Source organism: Lutjanus erythropterus, chromosome 6 (assembly GCF_056507025.1).
Source record: "Lutjanus erythropterus isolate fLutEry1 chromosome 6, fLutEry1.hap2, whole genome shotgun sequence".
Lineage (NCBI taxonomy): Eukaryota > Metazoa > Chordata > Actinopteri > Lutjaniformes > Lutjanidae > Lutjanus > Lutjanus erythropterus.
The window spans coordinates 28,712,657-28,732,689 of record NC_139322.1 but is presented as its reverse complement, the minus strand read 5'-3'; the positions used below and the strand labels follow the sequence as shown (position 1 = coordinate 28,732,689).

At 37.8% G+C, this 20,033-nt stretch overlaps 1 protein-coding gene across 1 annotated transcript in view; it reads right to left on the bottom strand.

Annotated features, from left to right (window-relative positions):
* The window catches only part of cacna1db (calcium channel, voltage-dependent, L type, alpha 1D subunit, b), a 123,450-nt gene that overhangs the window by 60,212 nt on the left and 43,205 nt on the right, over positions 1–20,033 (bottom strand). Inside the window, exons 4-7 of the mRNA XM_084719873.1 lie at positions 12,872–13,011; positions 10,576–10,718; positions 5,666–5,818; positions 2,959–3,152 (exon numbers count right to left, since the gene is read on the bottom strand). Of these exons, the coding sequence (XP_084575999.1) occupies positions 2,959–3,152; positions 5,666–5,818; positions 10,576–10,718; positions 12,872–13,011 (630 nt within the window). The remainder of the gene's footprint in view (positions 1–2,958; positions 3,153–5,665; positions 5,819–10,575; positions 10,719–12,871; positions 13,012–20,033) is intronic.

Genomic DNA, 20,033 nt, shown 5'->3' with positions numbered 1-20,033 from the left:
ATGAGGCTGTGGCAAATGACCACACTACAGAGCTACAGTGCCTTTTAACAGAGCTGTTTGGCAAAGAGACACTTAGAGTTGATAGTTGGAGTTTGTCTGTTTATGACCACAAAACACACACACACACACACACACACACACACACACACACACACGCACGCACACACACACACTTTACAATTGACTTTTTTGCTCGATTTCTGCATGTCATTCTACGCATTTAGAATAGGGGCTCAAAATGGGTTTCTTTGAAGAAAAGGTTTGTGAAGAGTTCTTTGTAAGACTAGGGGTCCCCCCCCCCCACAGCCCTCGCACACGTGCACATACACTAAAAGAAAACATTATTCATTCTTAAGTTTTACTGTCCAAAATAAGCAGCAATTAGATTACATTAGAATATTGTTTCCATCCTTAGAATATTTACCAAGTAAGTCAAATATTTGCTGAGCCAGACTGTATAGGAAGTTGATGAGAAATCATTAATTGATTAATTGACAATAAGGATTTAAGTGATTAAACATGTATTATTGATAATTAATCGGTAGTCTAGAAATTGCATTAATTGGACCTCATTTGACATTGTTTTATCTAGTAGAGCCATTCATTAGATGACGAAATTTAAAAATTTAACTTGAAATAAGAAAAAGGAAAATAATACAAAAAATTTTGTTTTATATCATATTAATTATTATTGATTAATCAATTAATCAATTATCAGCATTTTCAATTATCAACAAAATTTAGAACCCTAATAGGAAGTCAAGTCTACTTATAGACAGGTGACGCATTTTCAAATACGAAACTTTGTCACCCATCTGTAGAATTCTATCACAAAACATAATTTTGGTGGATTATAGTACAATAACATAAAGATGTTGTATATAAAGATGTCATTTACCAGCTGTAAGGTGCTGGAAAAGCTTGAAAATGCTGCAAACGTATTTGAATTTGACTTTGGAAAACATGTGCAAACCTTGAAATTGTGATTTTAGTTGATGTGCAAATCTGATTTTGAGGATCAGAGTAGACAAAGTCTTGGGGCACGGACTCCAGGCTGGGAACAAATGATCTAAAAAACCCTTTTGGGAAGGAAGAGTTCGTTAAGTATTGTTGAGATCTTGGAAGAACACTTGTCAAGGGTTCTTTGTACCATCATATAAAAGGGTTCTCAGTAGAACTCCCTGTGAGTGTGTTCTAGATAAAACCCTTGAAATATAAATCGATTGTCAGTAGAACCCACTATGTGGGTTCTTGTTAGCACCCTTAGAATGTAGAAAGGTTCTGGATAGAACCACCAGACAGGGCTATGAGAGGAGCCATTACACCATAAAAGAGTTTTCTCTAGAACCTCATATAAAGCGGTTCTGAGAAAAACCTTGCACAGAGGGTTCTGGGTATAACCCTTAATGTTGGGTTCCAGGTATAACCCTCTGAGGAAGTGGAACCTGGTACCTGGGTTCTACCAGGACCTAAAAAGAGTTCTCCTATGGGGACAAGCCTAGGAGCCCTTCATGGTTCATATTCCCTCTAGAAAACAGCACACCTGCTGGCAGGGCAGAGACAACACAATGTCCTGAGTCTGCCTCCAGCCACAGCACGATGCATCCACCCACCCTGCTGCAGTGATCGATTTCTGTAGGAAAGGTCAGAGGTCAAATTTAATCTATCTCTCTATCTATCTTTCATCTTCTTTAAGGTTTGTCGAGTCTCCTTCCTTCACCATTTTCACAGCACTGTTAGCATTGGGTTGCCATGGTAACACACACATGCATAAGAGAAGTAAAGTGTGTGAGGGAGAGAGAGGAAGAGAAGGAGAGAGCTTCATTATTTCATAGATGAGGGTCCCCATCAATAAAAGCATGTGGGTGGACTGTGACGAAAACTCATTCTGAGTTGAGCGTCAATGCTGAGTGTTGTAGCTAATTAGAAGGTGATTTCTGCTAATGAGAAGCTGAAGATTTTCAAGTGATCCCAGCTTTCTTTATTATTTTAAAATACTAGTTGTTATCTATTAACAGGAGGGCGATGGTTCAGGCTTAGGTTACAGCTCTCAATGAGGATTTCTTTGCAGGAGAGACAGGAACAGAATGTCATTTTAGATTTTATAAACAAAGAACATCAATGAGTATGGTCCATAATGTAAACTTTTTAAATTCATCTTTGGACATCATTACTGTTATCATGCCCTGTGTGTCAGTTTTGTCATCTCATACATTTTGTCCATTTTACAGTTTACATTTCCAGTGTGAACATAATAATACAATGATAATGTCTTATGTAAACAAAATTGTTGCTAAATGGTGCTATACAAATACACTTGCTCATATAATGCATATAGCATGGACTTTGATAAATTTCAATACTACTATTGGAACACATCCTCTAAATGAATATTTTTGAGATAAAATGTCTTATATGATCTTAAGTAATGTTAAGCCAAAAATCACAAATATTTATTTTTCTTTTTACCTTTAGTGCTGTGCATCCAAAAATGTCTGCCTTCTTTTGAATATAATGGAATTAAATGATACTCAGCTTGTGGTGCTCAAAGCACCAAAAATACATTTGAAAAACTTAACAGCATTATCTCTTTCTAGAAATCATAACCTGGTTATTCAAGATAATCCACAGACCTTGTTGTGAGCAGTTTCAAGTAGGATCTATGTTCTTTCTACAGTAGAATCTACTTGAACTACTTTCTTTCTTTGGAAAGACAATAGTTCCTACATGAAATTGCTCACTACAGGGTCTGTGGGTTATCTTGAGTAACTGGGTCATGATTTTTGACTTTGTCATGAGTTAGCATAGTTTCAAATATGCTGGAAGTAGCACAATATTTCATAAGGTTCTGTCAAAATCAGAAGTTTCAACAGCGAGACACATGGATAGATAAACCAGAAATATGGTGCCTTTCGGGCCTCATCATCATAGTAATTTTGATGCAGAGTGGCAGATTACCCAGTAGAGAACGTCGGTCCAGCCCTCCATGGTGATGCACTGGAACACAGTGAGCATGGCAAACAAGAAATTGTCGAAGTTGGTGATGCCGTTGTTGGGGCCTTGCCAGCCCTCTCTGCAAACTGTACCATTGAGGCAATGACGGCCGTGCCCTGATATCGCACACGGCGTGGACTCTTCCTCTGCCAGGGCACCTGGGGGCACAGAGTGAGACTGGTGAATCTACTAGTCTATGGTATATCTACTGGTGCATGGTGAAGCCTATCAAAAAGGTGAAACTGATTTAAAACAGTTGACACCGATATCCAGATGGTTTGAAACACTTCACAAGCCCACCATATTAAGTATGATGCCATGCTGATTTGACTCTGTTGAAAAGAGGTGTTTAGTGAAAACAGAAAAAAAAACAGTATTGTTTTATTTGCACATATTACTTCCAATTTTCTTTGCATCCTGTGGTTGGTGCCTATTTGTTTTAGAATCTTTCATATAGTATCTCTATTACACAGAAGGATTTACATGGCATAACTGTTGCGTGTGAACATATGACCACCCACTGTCTTCACTGACTGCCAGTTTAGGTCTTTTGCCTGCATGAGGCTGAGTTTGCCCCTGCTGCACTAATGTCTCTGCTTTGTAACAGCTTACCATAAAATGATATCTCTCTCTTTTCCTAAATCTCACTTCAAAACCCTTTTTATCTTATCTTTTTAGAGAATGCAATAGGTTGTGTGTTAATTAGTTAGTAGTTAATTTCACATAGTACTGAAGCCATCAGCCTTTTCTGTGCGGGCTGTGCACATTTATGACTGTATGCTCATGGTTGCTGTGATTCAAAAATTTTTGAACAACTTTGAAAAACCTTTTTTTTATTAAATGCTCTGTTTTATACTGACTATTGAATGTTTAAAGTAAGAAGTTTGGACTTATCATCCTGTTGTTTCCTTTATTAAGTCACTTAGATGAACCCAGGATACTCTGTTACAATACCATTACACTACTCTATGCAGCTCAAAGAAAACTGTATACTATACAAAATACTTGATTAAAAACTTTGCACACATTTATATAACAAAACATACACTCCGTACGTATACTACACAAAAACTCAAAACATTTCAAATCTCTGCTGCTGCATGTGGCAGTTGTGGTGGCATTGCAGTAGGTGCTTAACCATCTGTTGCCTCTGATGAGTGCATTCCTCTATTTTTTTTTACTGCATTTTTTATAATAGCCTTTTGCTATTTACAGTACATGTTACAGTACTGACATTTTTACACAGGTTGAATAATATCATTTTATAGTCTCCTTTTACTGTTACCCCATACCTTGTTTTTTCTCATACTCCTTTTATCCTATGTTCTGTGATTACATTTTCCTTTGACTTCTCTGAAAAGTGATTCTGAAATTATGATCATTATCATTATTACACTTACTCTGTATGAAGATAATCAAAGATGATCATACACAGTTATTTAAACTGTATCAACAAGCACATACAGTAGAGATCAGCAGTCCATACATCCCGTCATACAGTCCTCTAGGTTACACTTTATCACTAGGTGTTCTGTTATCATGTGATCATTATATAACCATCGCAGAAAATGATGGTAAGCACACATACACGCATAGCAGATGATCCCACAACATGTTGAACTTTCCCGCCTTTTCAAAATCTCCACATATTTTTGCAAGCACACGCGCTTGTTTTGATGTAGACACATGGCCTCACTCCAGCCGAACATACATAAAAACCACAAGCTAAGTGCCTTTCTCAGGGCCAACAGTCACAAGTGAGGGGGGGATTAAAGGGAGCTTGCATCTCGCTCTGTCATGACCTCTCGACTTAAATCTACAATGCTTCTCCTGACGTTCACAAACAAGCAGATCAAAGCAAGAAAGAGAGGGAGAGATTAGGTGAAAGGTGTGCGAGAGAGACGGAGAAACAGAGAGAGACGCTCCATGAAAATTGCTGTCATGTTCCTGTATAGCATACCACTCCTGAAAAGTGCTATGACCCTGTAGTTACATATATATACAGTATATGTATATACTTGACGTTTATGACTGAAAACCCTCCATCAGTTTATCCTTACTTCTTGAATAATTATGCCACGTTGGAAGCAGTGCTGGAGTAAAGGTCAAGCCTGTTTACATAATAGCCAGATATTAGTCATTTAATCACTGGATTTAATCCACCATCTGTTGTTCTGTCCTGTTTTCAGCAGCTTGCCGCCCACCATTCACATACAAGGTACATGTGTCCATTCATTCTCAGGGATTAAATCTTGTATCTGTCCAAAGACAAGACGTATACTCCTGTTTATACTGTAGGTTGGATGTGGGACCCAATTTAAAAAGGGTTTAAAGGCAGTATTAGGATTTATCAACTGCTGTAGCAGAAAGATAGTTGCTTGTAAAGTCTCATTCCCAGGATATCAAATACCAACAATTTGGGTTGGTAAAGCATTTCGAGAACAGCAAAGTAATGAGAAAATAAGAAGGAAAAGGCATGATGATGAGAGGGATTACTTTTTCTATACTTTGTTTTTTGCGTTCTTTGCCTTTAAAGGATAAAAATCAAGAAAACAATGAAATTCTCCAGGAAAGTCTCATGGCTGACTCAACAGAATTGAACAGAACAACCGGCAAAATCAAATTTACAGACAAATTAAAAAATAAAATAAAAGTCTCTGCACTGTCATACCTGTTTGTGTCACGTAGCATGTGGCATGCATTTTCCCAATGAAGAGCTCCAGGCCGATGATGGCGTAGATGATGATGACGAAGAGGACCAGCAGAGCAATGTGAAGCAGGGGGACCATGGCTTTAATAATGGAGTTTAAAACCACCTGTAAACCTGCAAACACAGACAGAGGCCATGGTCAGAGCGAACACACAGGTGCATACAGATATATACGTGTATACAGGGTACAAAATTAACTTTTTTGTCTATTTGTGTAACGTGCATATTTTATCAGCGTTTTGCAAGTGCATGAACACATATATATTTCCCAAGTTCAAATTGCCACCCAAATGAGAAAAGGGGGAACACGATATTTGTGCTTTATCTGGCTTTAATGTGTCTATTTTAGCAAGAACAAATATTTGTGCTCAATACTGAATATTCCAAAAAGTATTCCTATAAAAGTATTCCCTCCCCAAACAATTGCATGGGAGACTCAACGAGTGGAAGTAAAGAATATTAGTTATCAAAAGGAGATCACAGAGAGCAGCCTAACCTACTCTGTGTATGTGATTTGGTTAGAGAGATAGTTGAAAGATACAGTATTGGGGCATTTTACAGTTTTTCCTACTTTCCCAGACTAATCCCAAACTAATCAAAGCCTTTGGAAAGACCTTTTATGTATTTAGCATAGTCTAAAGTTGTATAAACAGAAATATTTGACTATATTGACCCAGTTGTTGAGTGTCTTTGGCATCAAATAACTAAATAAAAATCATGTTCCCATAGACATCCAGGAACTGAGTGAAACTAAGCAAGTTGACTATGTTGTGTACTCTAGATCAAGGAAAAAATACAAGTATCTCAAACTAAAAGATCAGAATGCCATGGTTCACTCAAATTAAGATCAGGTTTCTGTTAGGTATTCAGCCAGCAGCCTTGCAAGAATTTCCTCCCATTAACTCCAAAAATGTAGAGTCATTTAGATGTTTAAATGAGGGCTGCAGCAGAAAGCACATTTATAACTGATTTATCATCCAGTTCTCTCCCCAATTATCTAGTCAATAAATGTCAGAAATAATGAAAAATGCTCATCACAATTTTCTCAAACCTAAAGCAAACAATAAGAAGCTGGAAATATGCAATACGTAAACAGGTGTCAATCTCTCTTTGGACTGACAAATAAATGAATTAAATAATCGCTTCAGCTCTAATAAAAGTAGCAGGCCAGCCAGAGTTGAGTAGATTTAGCTGGCAGCTGGCACTAGAACATCCTTCTGTGTATACTGCAGACTATAAGTTTTCATACATATGCAAAGACAAACAGTACACAGAAAAGCAAACAGACAGCCATGCACAGACACACATGTAATCTATGCAATCTATCAGTTGTCAAAATGGCATTATCTAAGCATCTCAAAGCTTCCTAATACCACTGAATAGCCATGAAAGTCAACAAACCAGCCTCTGATGCATCTGCAAACAAGCCAAAACATAACAGCTTAATTAAACTGCATATACCATCCAACAAATACAAATGTTGAACTAGAATAGAATTGAAAATGCTTTTTCAGTTCAGTTCAACTACATCTTTCCCAGAGGTCCTTTCCTTTCTGTGAATGATGCATTGCTATGGCAACACAAAGACACACACATTAGGGAAACTTCATGTAAGGTCAAATGTTTACTGAAAACATAAACAGTAGAGATAGGAGGCACCATTGAATTGGTAGTTGGTAGTGGAATGCATCTATTATTCTTTGTTTTATTTACACCTGCCTACCATGAAAAGGACTTATAATTAAAAAATAAAATGTTAGTTTTGTGTTCAGACTGTTCACATAAAGCTCATTATTCACCTTTCTCAAAGCAACTTGACAAACTACTACTGTACTGTGCAAGCTAATGTTGTTCTAGCTAGGTCTGCAGGGCATTTAGCTTACATGTTTCATCTTTTGAATGCATTAAAATAATATAATGTTACTATTATCGTATACAACATCCAGGCAACAACTTAACATTACTTACTTCTGTTACTGGGTGCCAGCCACTGCAGCTGAAATGAATAACTTGCTAAATTTACAGTTCATTCAGCTTACGAGCAAACAGCTAAGTTAGCTACCGCTGGCTTCATAACTTGCAACGGTGTACAAACACAGGTAACAAACAACGACCCCCTAGGTTTTGTCTGAAGAACATTTAAGCCTCCACTCTCACAAACACACTAGTGTGTTAACATTACACTGGTGTTGGCTTTTCAAATAAGCCACTAGCTAATGATAAACATATGTCAAAACGGAGTGGAGTTCTTTTAGTTAGCTTACTTCTGTTCATTGCAAACAACAGTCTTTAAGTTTACACAAAGGTATTTTAGTCTGTGAGAGGTATAAGCTCAGTTCTGTTCTTCTCAGGCAGTTCTCACCTTTTCTACTCAGGACAAATGGTGACAGACAGCAGTATCACTGCTACCTGCTCACTAATGTCAATAACAAAACAAAGACATGGTTTTTACTCAGTATTTTTTTCACTCAGCTAACACTCTGGTTTATACATTGACAGTATTCATCTGACAAGCACAACATACAAATGTTATGTGGGCCTAATGTAGCTTTTTATAAAAGCAATTAAGGTTGTTGAAAGTATCAATACTTATTTTTTTTAAAATACCAACAATGTAGCCTACAATATCCATTAATTATAATACTGAAAGCACTATAGTTCAGTCTGCCTGAAATGTGGCTTGACGGATAACAAAGCCAGACAGTGTTCAGTGATTTTTTTCTGTACCAGTACTGTGTGCAGCTTGTTCATTACGAAATAGAAAAATTATCCTATTTTGTGTGCCTTGGATATTTTTTCTTTTCGCCATAGTATCGAGTATAATTTTTTATACTACTATTGAATCAAAGTTTGAATTCTAGCATTGCGAAAAACTCTAATAGCTAACTGTGAATGGACTTTGGTAGTGTTCCCTGAAATAAGATCAACAACAGTTTTGTCTAAATAAATATCATCATCTCTCCCTCATTTCAGTCAGTGCCCAGAGCTCTGGACCATATTAAACATTAGTTTAGTCTTTTCCCTGATCCACCTCAAAAGTCCTACATTACCTGTAGAGGGCGGTAGTCATTTCCAAATTAAATTTAAATAAAATGGGAATAAATAAAATTAACAATAACTACGATTTTTTATTTTAGAATGAACAATTCTAACAGCATCCACAATGCCAAGACCCTGACACCACAGGCAGCTAAGGGGAGTTCAGCCATCAATAATTTTAGTTTTCACACCTGTGATTTTCCTCCTGTGACATGTCAAATGTCAGATGTTATGACCCCTCCCTTTTTGCCTTCAGTGACAAACCTGTTCTCTCCTGCAGGAGCCTGCAGTCAGGAAGAGATGGTTGTTAATCCAGTGTAGTGTTGCCTTTTGCTTCCACCAAGGGGCCAATCCCTTGTCTCCACTCCTCCATGTTTCCATTTGGTTTGACATTTTGTTGCCTTAAACACTCATCCATACTTTCCACCCTACTACTGATGTATTTACTTTCCATACTGCATGTTTGTCTCTTGTAAATAGTTATGTTTGATTATTTATAATAAAACACATTAATGGCACTTAAATTTAGCTTGTAGTCCCCTCTTTATCAATTGCTGCTCAGTGCTAAATTACAAGTTTGTTTGTTTGTTTGTTTGTTTGTTTGTTTGTTTGTTTGTTTATAAGCCTCTGTAAATGGTCCTGACTGCTCAATCACGAATTTAATGTTCACTATTGTATTTCTTTGTTACGTTACTGTAATAATGACGGTAATGTGAATGAAATGGAAAACTATTTCTCACCTATTTCTTTCTCTTATGTCACACCAGAATTAAGAAAAAGTGCGATCAAAAAGTAAATTATACAGAGTTAAGTACTTCTGCTTCCCAGCAGCACCATACTGGTCGCCCCCATCCCCAAGTTTGCCTGTCACCTCTATTAGTAAAAGGAAAATTCTTATAATTTGATGTAGTCAGTGTTATAATGTGACCATGAAAATCATCCAATAAAAACCTAGTTAAATAACCAAATACTGTATGCTCAAGTGTTTGAAATAGCCAAATTAGGTGAACCAAAACAAGAATTGATGAACTTAAATCAAGGTCGATAGCCAAGAACACTCAAACTGCTCATTAAGTGTTTGAAATACAGTCCTTTAAGGTTTTAAGGTTGTCATGGTGACTGACTTCGTGGTAGATTTCAATGGAGACGGAGAACAACTTTGCTAACATGTCTCATTGAATGTGTCTGTGGCCAGTCCACAGAGCACGATGTACGAGCCACACCAACAAGAATTAACTTCCGTAACGGCATGTTTTGTGAAAACGCAAAAGACTTGTTTTTCTTGGCTGAAAATAAAACTCTTCCTGCACTACAGAAATCACTATTACGCTCTTAACACAGGTTGCATTCATACATAAAAAAAAACTGTTTAAATTGATATAAATTGGAAATTGGTATAGTTTTTAGTGTTGTAGCATCCCTGCAAACAAGACTTTAAATGCAACACTGAAAAGTATTATCTTCACAAAATCTCTATGATAGGTTAAACATCACAGAGTGAAGATGGCAACTCAAGAGTCCTGAGTTTGAAATAGCAGCTATTCTGTTAAGTTTCATACAGTAGAAATTGTGTATCTGTAGCTGCATAAGTAAGACCTTGAAAAACTGCACTAATTATCAGCCTACAATAAACCACAAAGCAGGAGAACAACAAAGAAGAGCTCAGATTCCTGAGCTGGCTTCTTTTGTACTGTAGGTATTTCCACTTTTCTTCTCACAGCAAGGATGTCACTATTCAGAAAGAGTTATTGACAACATTTGTGTGGATGTGCAGGGCTTTTAAGTTAAAAAAAAAGAAAGGACAGTGACTCAAGAAGACCATTTTAACTTACTGGGAACTCCGGAGACAAGGCGAAGGGGTCGTAGCACGCGAAAGGCTCGGAGGGCCTTGACATCAAACCCACCAGGTTTGCCTCCAGACTGGCCGCCAGAGTCAGCATCTTTGGTTATCATCTCCAGAACCACGCTGAACAACCTGGAGAGGAGAGAAGGAGAGGGGCAACAGAGGCAGAACAGTGACAGAGATGTCATGAACACAGAGCAAAAAAAGATAAAAGCAAAAAAGATGGAAAGCAAAGAACAAAGCCATGTGTCCTCTTTGTACTTGTCTCTGTGTACATGCACCTGTGTGTGCGTGTGTACAAGTGTGTGCTTATATACATGCTTTATGTGTGTGTGTCCTTTATGTCTGTGTGTATTTACTTTTAGTTTTTCACACCTCGTCACAGTTTACATTGAAGTCCTACTGGGGCCAGGTGGTCTACTGATAAACAGTTATTCTCAACAAGGCCATGTGTGTGTGTGTGTGTGTGTGTGTGTGTGTGTGTGTGTGTGTGTGTGTGTGTGTGTGTGTGTGTGTGTGTGTATGCGTGTGTATGTGTGTGTGTGCATGTGCACACAACAACACTGTCATCTTACAACTGGACATGATGATAACAATAAGCTGGTGATCCACGCAAATGATAGGCAGGTATGTGGTGAGTTAAAGGGATAGTTCAGATTATTTGAGGTGGGGTTGTATGAGGAACTTATCGGTTGTCATGATATTTGCTACAGCAGATGACGTTTGGCAGGAGCAGGAGTACCAGTGTAGGAAGCTAAGCAATGTACCATTGTGGACAGAGTCAGCAGCAAAACGCCACTTAAAACAAGTCTACCTAAAAAGATTAATATCAGTTTAAGTGCATGCTAGATCTAGAATATGTTTACCATCAGACAGCTAACGATGGAAAACCATCATTGAACAAACCAAATACCACTCTTCAAACCAACCAAACCCCATAGGCAAAATCATTAGTGATGTGCGTGATTAGTCAACTACACGATTAAACGTCGTCACCCTTGCAAGTTGGCACCAGAAATACTAGTTGTTCAAACAATTTATCAATATTTTATTCATGCACAATGGCAGTTATCTACTGCCTCTAAGAAGTTACGCAGCCGCCCACCACTAGTCGGGGTTGTGGTCCTATCAGACAGCAGCCCCTCTTGCTGTATGCCATATGCACGTATGCCCAGATCGCCCGGGCAACCCTGGATGTTTATATCAGCAAGTCAGACAGATGACAGCCTCGTAAAACCAGCGCTGTTTGGCAGTGTTTTAATTTAGAAAATGTAAATAATGTTGAATGTAGACTGTGACAAAATAAACTGGTATATAATCGCTCGACTGGAGAAATCTGCCCACATTAAGCACAGACACGGACATTAACTTGCAAGCAGAGCAGCTGCTGCTGTTAACGCTGCTACCATTAGCCACACTGTATGTCAGGCTGGAAGCTAACATCAGCTCCGGGTCATTTACCCGCCGACACTGTGATCCTCTTCGGTCTGAAAGGTTTAAACATTTAGTGACTTGTTGTTATGTTTTCTGTGATAATGTTTGTATTGCACAGTGCAAAGTAGCACACATTTGAGCGGCATTTAAAGTACGATTTCGCGATTGTAGACTATGAATGTGTTTAACGTTATAAAGTAATAAGTTCTGCTCATTTTTAACTGCTTTCTGAGTGTTTTCTTAGTGTTTGACTAGTCGACTAATGTAAATTAAATTTTGCATTTAATTGACAGGGAAATTATTCACCAGGAACGTCGCTAAAAATCATAATTTTTACCTCACAGTATAGGGACGCTGCTGTTATAACGCTGCCTTGATCTCTTCATTTGTTGGTGTTATTATGTGACTTTCGTGTTCAAAAATGATAGTCCATATTCACAGAAGTCAAACAACAACACAAACAACAGATTGACTGTTTTAGGCAGCAGTAGACCAGCAACTCCCTTCTTCTTCTTCGAGGTAAAATTACTTTTTTGACCTATAGAGTTTGGTTGGCTTGGAGAGAGAAATATTTAATACTTTTTTAACTGGCTAATATACATTATATTGGCCTGACCTTCATGTAACCACAGTTTAAATAATCCAAACCACCCCTTGTTTCCAGATGTGTATGCAATGAATTTGTGTTTCTGTGACTGTGTGTCAACATACATGGGGAATAATATGAGTGATAGTGTATATGGTTTAAGCTCTAGTGTATGTAAGAAATACTGTGCATGACTGTGCGTATGTCTGCCTTTGATTCTTTGTGTTTTTACAATAAACATTATGTGCTACACCTATGAACTCACCCCACAATGACGATGACAAAGTCCAGCATGTTCCAGCCGTTTCTGACATAGGAGTTTTGGTGCATGACCAGGCCGTAGGCAATAATCTTCAGAAATGTCTCTATAGTGAAAATGATCAGGAAGGCATATTCTACTGTTTCCTGTATAGAGGGAAAGGAAGGACAAATAGCAGGGAGGGAGAGAGGGAAAGAGAAAAAAGACCAAGAAAGTTTATTGATGTTCAAGTTGACCGAAACTTTTCCAATGAAATTCACTGTGAGTTGAATAATGTGCATAGGGATTGCCAAAAAAGAGGCAACGAGGCAAACAGGTATAATGCATAATAACAAAGAAAACATTTTTTCCTGGTTACCACAACAGTTGGCATGGCAACTGGTTTCTTTTTTTGTCAAAGCAAGTGAAAAAGTATCTTTGACTTGACTTTGATCAGATCCACAGCCTCATGACTCCTGCTGATGTACAGTAAAATCAGGTCTGTAATAAATAATGAACTGCTGTTATGTATAATGAATGACAGAGTCACACAGAGCTTTGCCACAATACGCTCAATTTAAATGCTAATTCAGTCCTGTTGGAAAAAACTGAATTTAACATAAAACTTCTATGGTTTGGCACTTTCAAGAAATGTCCCCTGTAAGCTGAGATTTGATTTGCATATCACCTCTTGAGGACATGCAGACTGAAATTCTGAAAAGCTGAACTAGAATAGTGGCCAGTGAAAATAGACTGCAGCAGTCAAACAGTGTTAAACAGTAATCCACCATGTCTTACACTGAATCCCAGACCAAACCTTGGTGTTGGGGGCATAAATAATCAGATAGAATTTTCTGCATTGATTGATTGACCAGATTGTCAGCTCAGTGACATTTAGGGCAGAGATATACTTGCTTTTGACTATGTTCTTGCATGCCTTGTGTATCCACTGTCCATTTGGACTGAAAGTATATCACTGACCACAGTATCATAATAATGAATTAACCTCTAATATGTACTGCTGCTGACACATTCCTGCAGCATTTAACTGACTGCCATATCAAAATACTCAACTTTACATCAGAAATAAACATGTTTACAGCCTGATATGAACAATTTCCCCACTCATGACTGCATGTGATTTAAATCAACCATTTAAATTACAATTAAGTGCAGCAATAAATGTGTGTTTCTGAGTTTGTCACACTACAGAAACAGCCAAATTTGAATGATTAAACAAACTAAAAATCACTAAGTACATAAAATAGGTCTCAAAATCATGAAAATCTGAAATGCTGGGGGTGTGTCTGCTCTGCTGTCTCAGCGTCAAACACCACTACGATCTGAAAAACGACCTGAGACATGGATGCTCTGTCTAACAACTTTACTGTACATGTCCAGACATGTTTGAGCTGCCAGAACCAGAGGCTGGTGAGAGGATGGTACTTTTTTTTTTTCTGTGTCAAAATGTTGGAACTGAAGTGAGCTGAAGTGACCAGCTGTGCTGATTTGCAGTGGAAGAGTTGCTGAAGGTACATTTCTGACCGTGAAGGGGGTAAGGAGAGGGCGGCAGGGCATTATTGTTTGCGGGGCTTATATAACGGTCTCACTTCACAGTTCAGTACTACACCGTTCTCAGTCTTTAACATGTTTTCAGCAGCTACATCCTAATGTGTATAATGTGTTTGGAAGTCCCATAGAAGGACTTTAAGGCTTAAAGTTAAGTGTAATTGTGCACTTTGCCCATTTTGAGTAACAGGTGGTTAGTCACAAAGTAGCTGAGAGTCAGACACTGCCGAGACAGCCACCACAACGAGAGCTTCACAGGGACTCTTTGGAAACCTAATGGTGACGTCACGTACACGTCGTTCATGTTTTACACCATTGATGGTAATAAAGCTTAGTGGTGAAGCAAGAATAGCAGCAGCAATGCAGGTCTGAATTCATTAACCCAGTTTTAACAATGACACAGATATGATAGAGGGAGAAAATATGAAGGACAAAAAAAGACATAAATAAATAAAATATAGAAACAACCCTTTTATGCTCATGTCATTTTCTGTCCCTTCATAAGCAAAAGGGAAGAGAGAAAGATAATGAATACATCAGGTCAGAAATTTAAATGAAAGGAAGCAACTGAATCTCATGAGTGGGTGGAGTAAATGTGTATACATAAATGTAATGTCATCTTGACCCATTTTCTGAGCTGGCGCCTCAATACGACATTGGTTTTCTCCACATTTATGAGCCTTGAGATTCAAATACAGGGCATATATGCAACCATTTTATTGATTAAGAAAAAACACAAAACTTCATGAATAAGATGTTTTCAGTATCCACCATGTGTCTTTCATTACAAACTAATGTAGACCTTTGATGATGATTGAAAAAAGTGATTATCAGAAGAAAGATGTGTTTTCTGTAGACATGGAGACACTTGAGGATAAAAAATATCTACATACATGCAGTTCACATCCTGGACATGTCTTCTACTGTAGTTAAAGATATGTGTGTCAGTCAGTTTTCACTGATGCTGTCAGGACACAAACCATATAATCTTTATTCTTGATAGGAAAATGTACATGGTTCTTTGTTTATTTCTTGGCCAAACTATAGCATTCACAGAAAGAATCCTTTTAAACCTCGTACAAGAACTTTAAACAATCATGACTGTCATTTTCTAAGCGGAGCTAGAACTCATAACATATCTTTTGAGAGCTCAAGGTTTTCATCCAGCAGCATTGTGAGGCATGCAACACTGGCCTTTTATTGAGGCATGGGGGTGGAGATGACCTGTATGAAATTATAGCTCCTATGCCTTGGACCACATTATGATGCATTCACCGACCCTCATAAACACAGCACCGGAAGCACATCAGCAGTTTGGAACAAAAAGAAGAACTGTGAATAAACAGAAAAAAAAAATCAGAATCAAAACAAAATCCAAGGTAAAATATGCCAAAGTATTGCCGACACTGTTTGATTGACAGATGATTTGTGGCAAATGCAGCACAGAAACACCAAAGCATTGACCACTTAAGCAACAAAGATATTTCAGGGCCACAGAAAGAAACGTCATCTCAAAGATGGAAACTCTTCAGTCATACTGTATGTCCTGCTGTATTATCAGCATGTTTCCATGGTAACAAGGTGTCTGGTAATGGAAACAGGTCCCTGAATTTGGACATTTCCACACACATCTATTTATTGTGCTTACACATTATTTCACTTTCTCACCTCCACTTTCCTTCTCTCTCACAGAAACACCGTTCCCTCTCCTACGTATCTCACTTCTCTCTCCGTCTCTCCCACACACAAACTCTCCGTCTCTTTCTCTCTCTGTCTGCCTCCCTCAACGCAAAAGGTTAGTGAGTCGGCAGGTTTTAAGGCCCATTAAGCTAAGCACTTCTCCTGTTGATTTAAAGGACACAAACACACAGAGTGCACACGGACAGCGTGCACACAGACACATTCATGCGCGCCCAAAGTCGACAACAGTGACACACGCGCTCAGACTTCACACCCACACGCGCGGGCAGAGAGACCTGCAGTAGTACACACACTTCTGAGAGGCAGCAAGCCAACCAGACAGACAGTTTCACACAGGGATTATAAACGCTCCTGGCAATGGTGACTTGGACACAGCCACAGTTGGGACGACATGACTGCATTGCATTCAGTCTGATTTAATTTCTTCTTCATTTCAGGCAGATGCAGCCTTTCATTTATTTCCATAAAGGCTAAAAATTAATTTACAAATCTCTTTAAATTTCCTTGTGTTGTGTAATCCATCACAACGGACATCAAGTGTGCATCCATTTTTAACCAAGCTAGGTGCAGGGCTCTAGAGATGGACATGTCTGTCCACAACTTTGGTCCAGACTGCAAACCCTCAACAATTATAAGATGGATGCCTTGAAACTTTGTAGAGACACTCATGATTCCTACAGGATAAATTCTACTAACTTTCGTGAGCCGCTGACATTTCATCCACTGTCACCATGAGGTTGAAATGGTTGCCATGAAATTTGGTGGTCCATAGAGAGAGAGAGAGCAAGAGAAAGACAGAATAGTAATGATTTTCATGTCTTAACTTTTTCAAGATCATCAAATCAAAATTTTTATTTTTCCTAATATCATGACTAAATACCAGCAAAACATTGCCATGAACCTCAGCTGTTAGCATTCAACATGCTACATACAAGTGAGCACATTATCTCTGCTAATCATTAGCATGTGCCTGTGTTGTGGGTTTAGTTTGAAAGTGATGTTTATGTTATGTGCCTGTATGTTTCAAAGAGATGTTTATGAGTTAATCATCTAGGTCCTAGATTCTCAAACTGTGGTTCAAGTACCACTGGCTGTTCACAAGTTCTTTTTTTATATGATAGAAATTAACAAATAATACTTTTGGACAGAGCTACACTAGTTGGGAAACAAAATTTTGAATAAAAATCCATAAAATATCACTGAAATGTAATTCAGCATAAGTTGTGATGGAAAGATAGACACTTACACTGAATTCATGTCTTAAATTACAAAGAGAAATGTAGATAAGGAGGAGAATCTTCCAAGCAGCTGTGCTGAAAATGAAGTGGGTGAACGAAGCACAAGTGCTGGAGGCTACTTCAGAAGTGCCACAGCAACTGCTAGCACAAAATGGCACAGTAATTCGGTTCTTAGAGAGCTCAGTATTTTCTGAGGTGGTACACAGTGTAGAACGTCTGAGAAACACTGATCTATGTAAAACAGCTGGGTTTGAGAAATAGTGAGTTAAAAGAAAACTATGTTTAGGAACAGGTTTCTCTGTTCTTTGTAATGCAGTTGTACTTCAGACTGATTTAAAAAGCACAGCATTGTGTTACCTCAAAACAATTGCAACTAATGTGATGAATCAAGCAATTCAGTCTGCCATTTCTTGTTCCCATTATACAAGCCTTCCTTTAGGAAACATTTCAGCAAAAAGGGAAACATTTGGTCTACAAAAAACACTTAACAATAAAGTAAAATGTTGCTGATTCTTTGATTCTTAATCAGTGGGTCAACACTTGCAAAATCACTGCTGTCGTCATTTTGTGTTGCAAAAGATCCCAGATGCTTCAGATGAGCAACTGAGCTGCTGTGTAAATATTGATTTTCCTACAATGGTGCTGTCTTTGTCTTGTCCTAATAGTTAACTGGTGTAAGCTGAGTGGTGTGTGCCATGACAGTAGCGGGGTGATGACCTGTTAAGGTCAACAAGCGTCACGACTCAGAGCTGTTTCACACTGATAAGAGCCTCCGAAGCACACATGAACACACACCTGCCTCCGTCCAATTTAACATTCTTGCTCCATCCTCCTGTTGTTTGCATAGGTCTGAAATGTCCGCTTCTCTGCTTAGTTAACAGCTGACAAACTGTGTGTGTGTGTGTGTGTGTGTGTGTGTGTGTGTGTGTGTGTGTGTGTGTGTGTGTGTGTGTGTGTGTGTGTGGTTCAGTCAACTGTATTCAGGTTATGACCCAGGAGCAGGGCTGATAATCAACGGGGATGTTTCTGAAGAATGGAGATTACTGCAGGACAATGGAGATGATAAATAGCACATAATCTTACATGACATGCATGCAGAAGTGCACACATAGTAGAAACAATGCACATGGAAGACGAGGAAATTACATGAATACCTAAAAGTTTTGTTTGATTTGATTGAGTTGATACAGTGAAAACTGATGTGGAAAGCTGCAATATCCATGTTTAATACAAACTTAATTACAAACTTAATGTTATCCACTTCTTCCTGTGCCTTTTCATAAATTATTAATTGTTAATTAATTATTTTTATGTTGTTTATTTAGGTTGTTGTCCATAGGGAAATTTAAATCTTTTAACTGTATCACATTTTACTTCCAGATGCTCCTGTTTTAGTTGATTCACATCCCTTAAATTTTAAGTTTTTTTTATTATTAAGGTTTTATTTATTCTTAATGTTTTATTGTGGCTCTTATTGTTTTTACCTCTTGTTGCCACTTTTATGTAAGTTTCTCATTGCTGTTCTTTGTGTCTAGGAGCTTTTATTTTATTGTTTTACTCGGCTACATCTTGAATGAGGTCTCCACCTCAATGTATTTCCAAGTTAAAATAAAATTTGAATGAACTGCTTGTATGTTAGCTGTTAATTTTATTGGCTATTCTTGTTTTGTGTTTTTCTTATGCATATTTTTTTTTTTAAATGTTAAAATAAAATCTAACCTTAGAAAAATCTAACAAACCCGTCAAGTGTTCATAAACAATAGACATTGCCTTCATTAGTGTGTTGGCTTGCATTTATTTGTAACATAAGTAATAGAGGCACACTGTGTTTCATAATTCAGTTTGTGACTGATTGTTGAATAGTTACAACAAATTATGCCTATTCTGTGTTTTAAAAGATGCTTTGTGATGAAGATCTACCACCACAAAGTGAAAAATAAAATCTCTGACAAAATGAATCATGGAGACACAATGCTTCCATAACAAGTGCAACAGACAGCAGCTTTTAGAGAGCAGGTGAATGTGTAAAACACTGTGAATGAAAACAAAACACTTCCTGCAGCTGCTTCACATTAAAAGCTTTCCAGTGAAAGGAGCAGATTATGGCTTTACTGTGAAGCAGCTGCAGGAAGAGCTGTAAATCACTGTGGTGCAGCTCAGTCTCAGTTAAATTTAGTTTTAACTAGGGATGCCCAGTAAACATCAGATGAAAACTGGAAATATACTGTAGATTATCATTTATTATTCAAAATATTGAAATTATAGCCAATAACTATCAACTGTAATAATGTCTAATTTGACAGATTATGTCAAAGACTTTAATTTCAATTCTCAGGCAAAAAGCTCTATAAAAAACAAAGCATTCTTGCCAGCAGGTGTCCATAAACTCCAGGCTATATGAACTTCTTTTTAAAATACAAAAATGTGAAATTATTGGTTACCTTATCAGTATGTGCATCCCTATTTTTAACATCATAAACACACCTTTTTTATTTCTTAGTATAAATACATAAACATTCTTGTATGAGCAGGTAAATAAAAAAAACATAATACAATAAAACTTCAGCCTGAGATAGATCCAGTCCTGCCATTTCTCTAATTCAACTCCAGACTAAACGGAGACCCATCAGAAATTCATTTTGCATTTAAGTCCATGGTTTTGGAAACACTCTGCTTGTGTG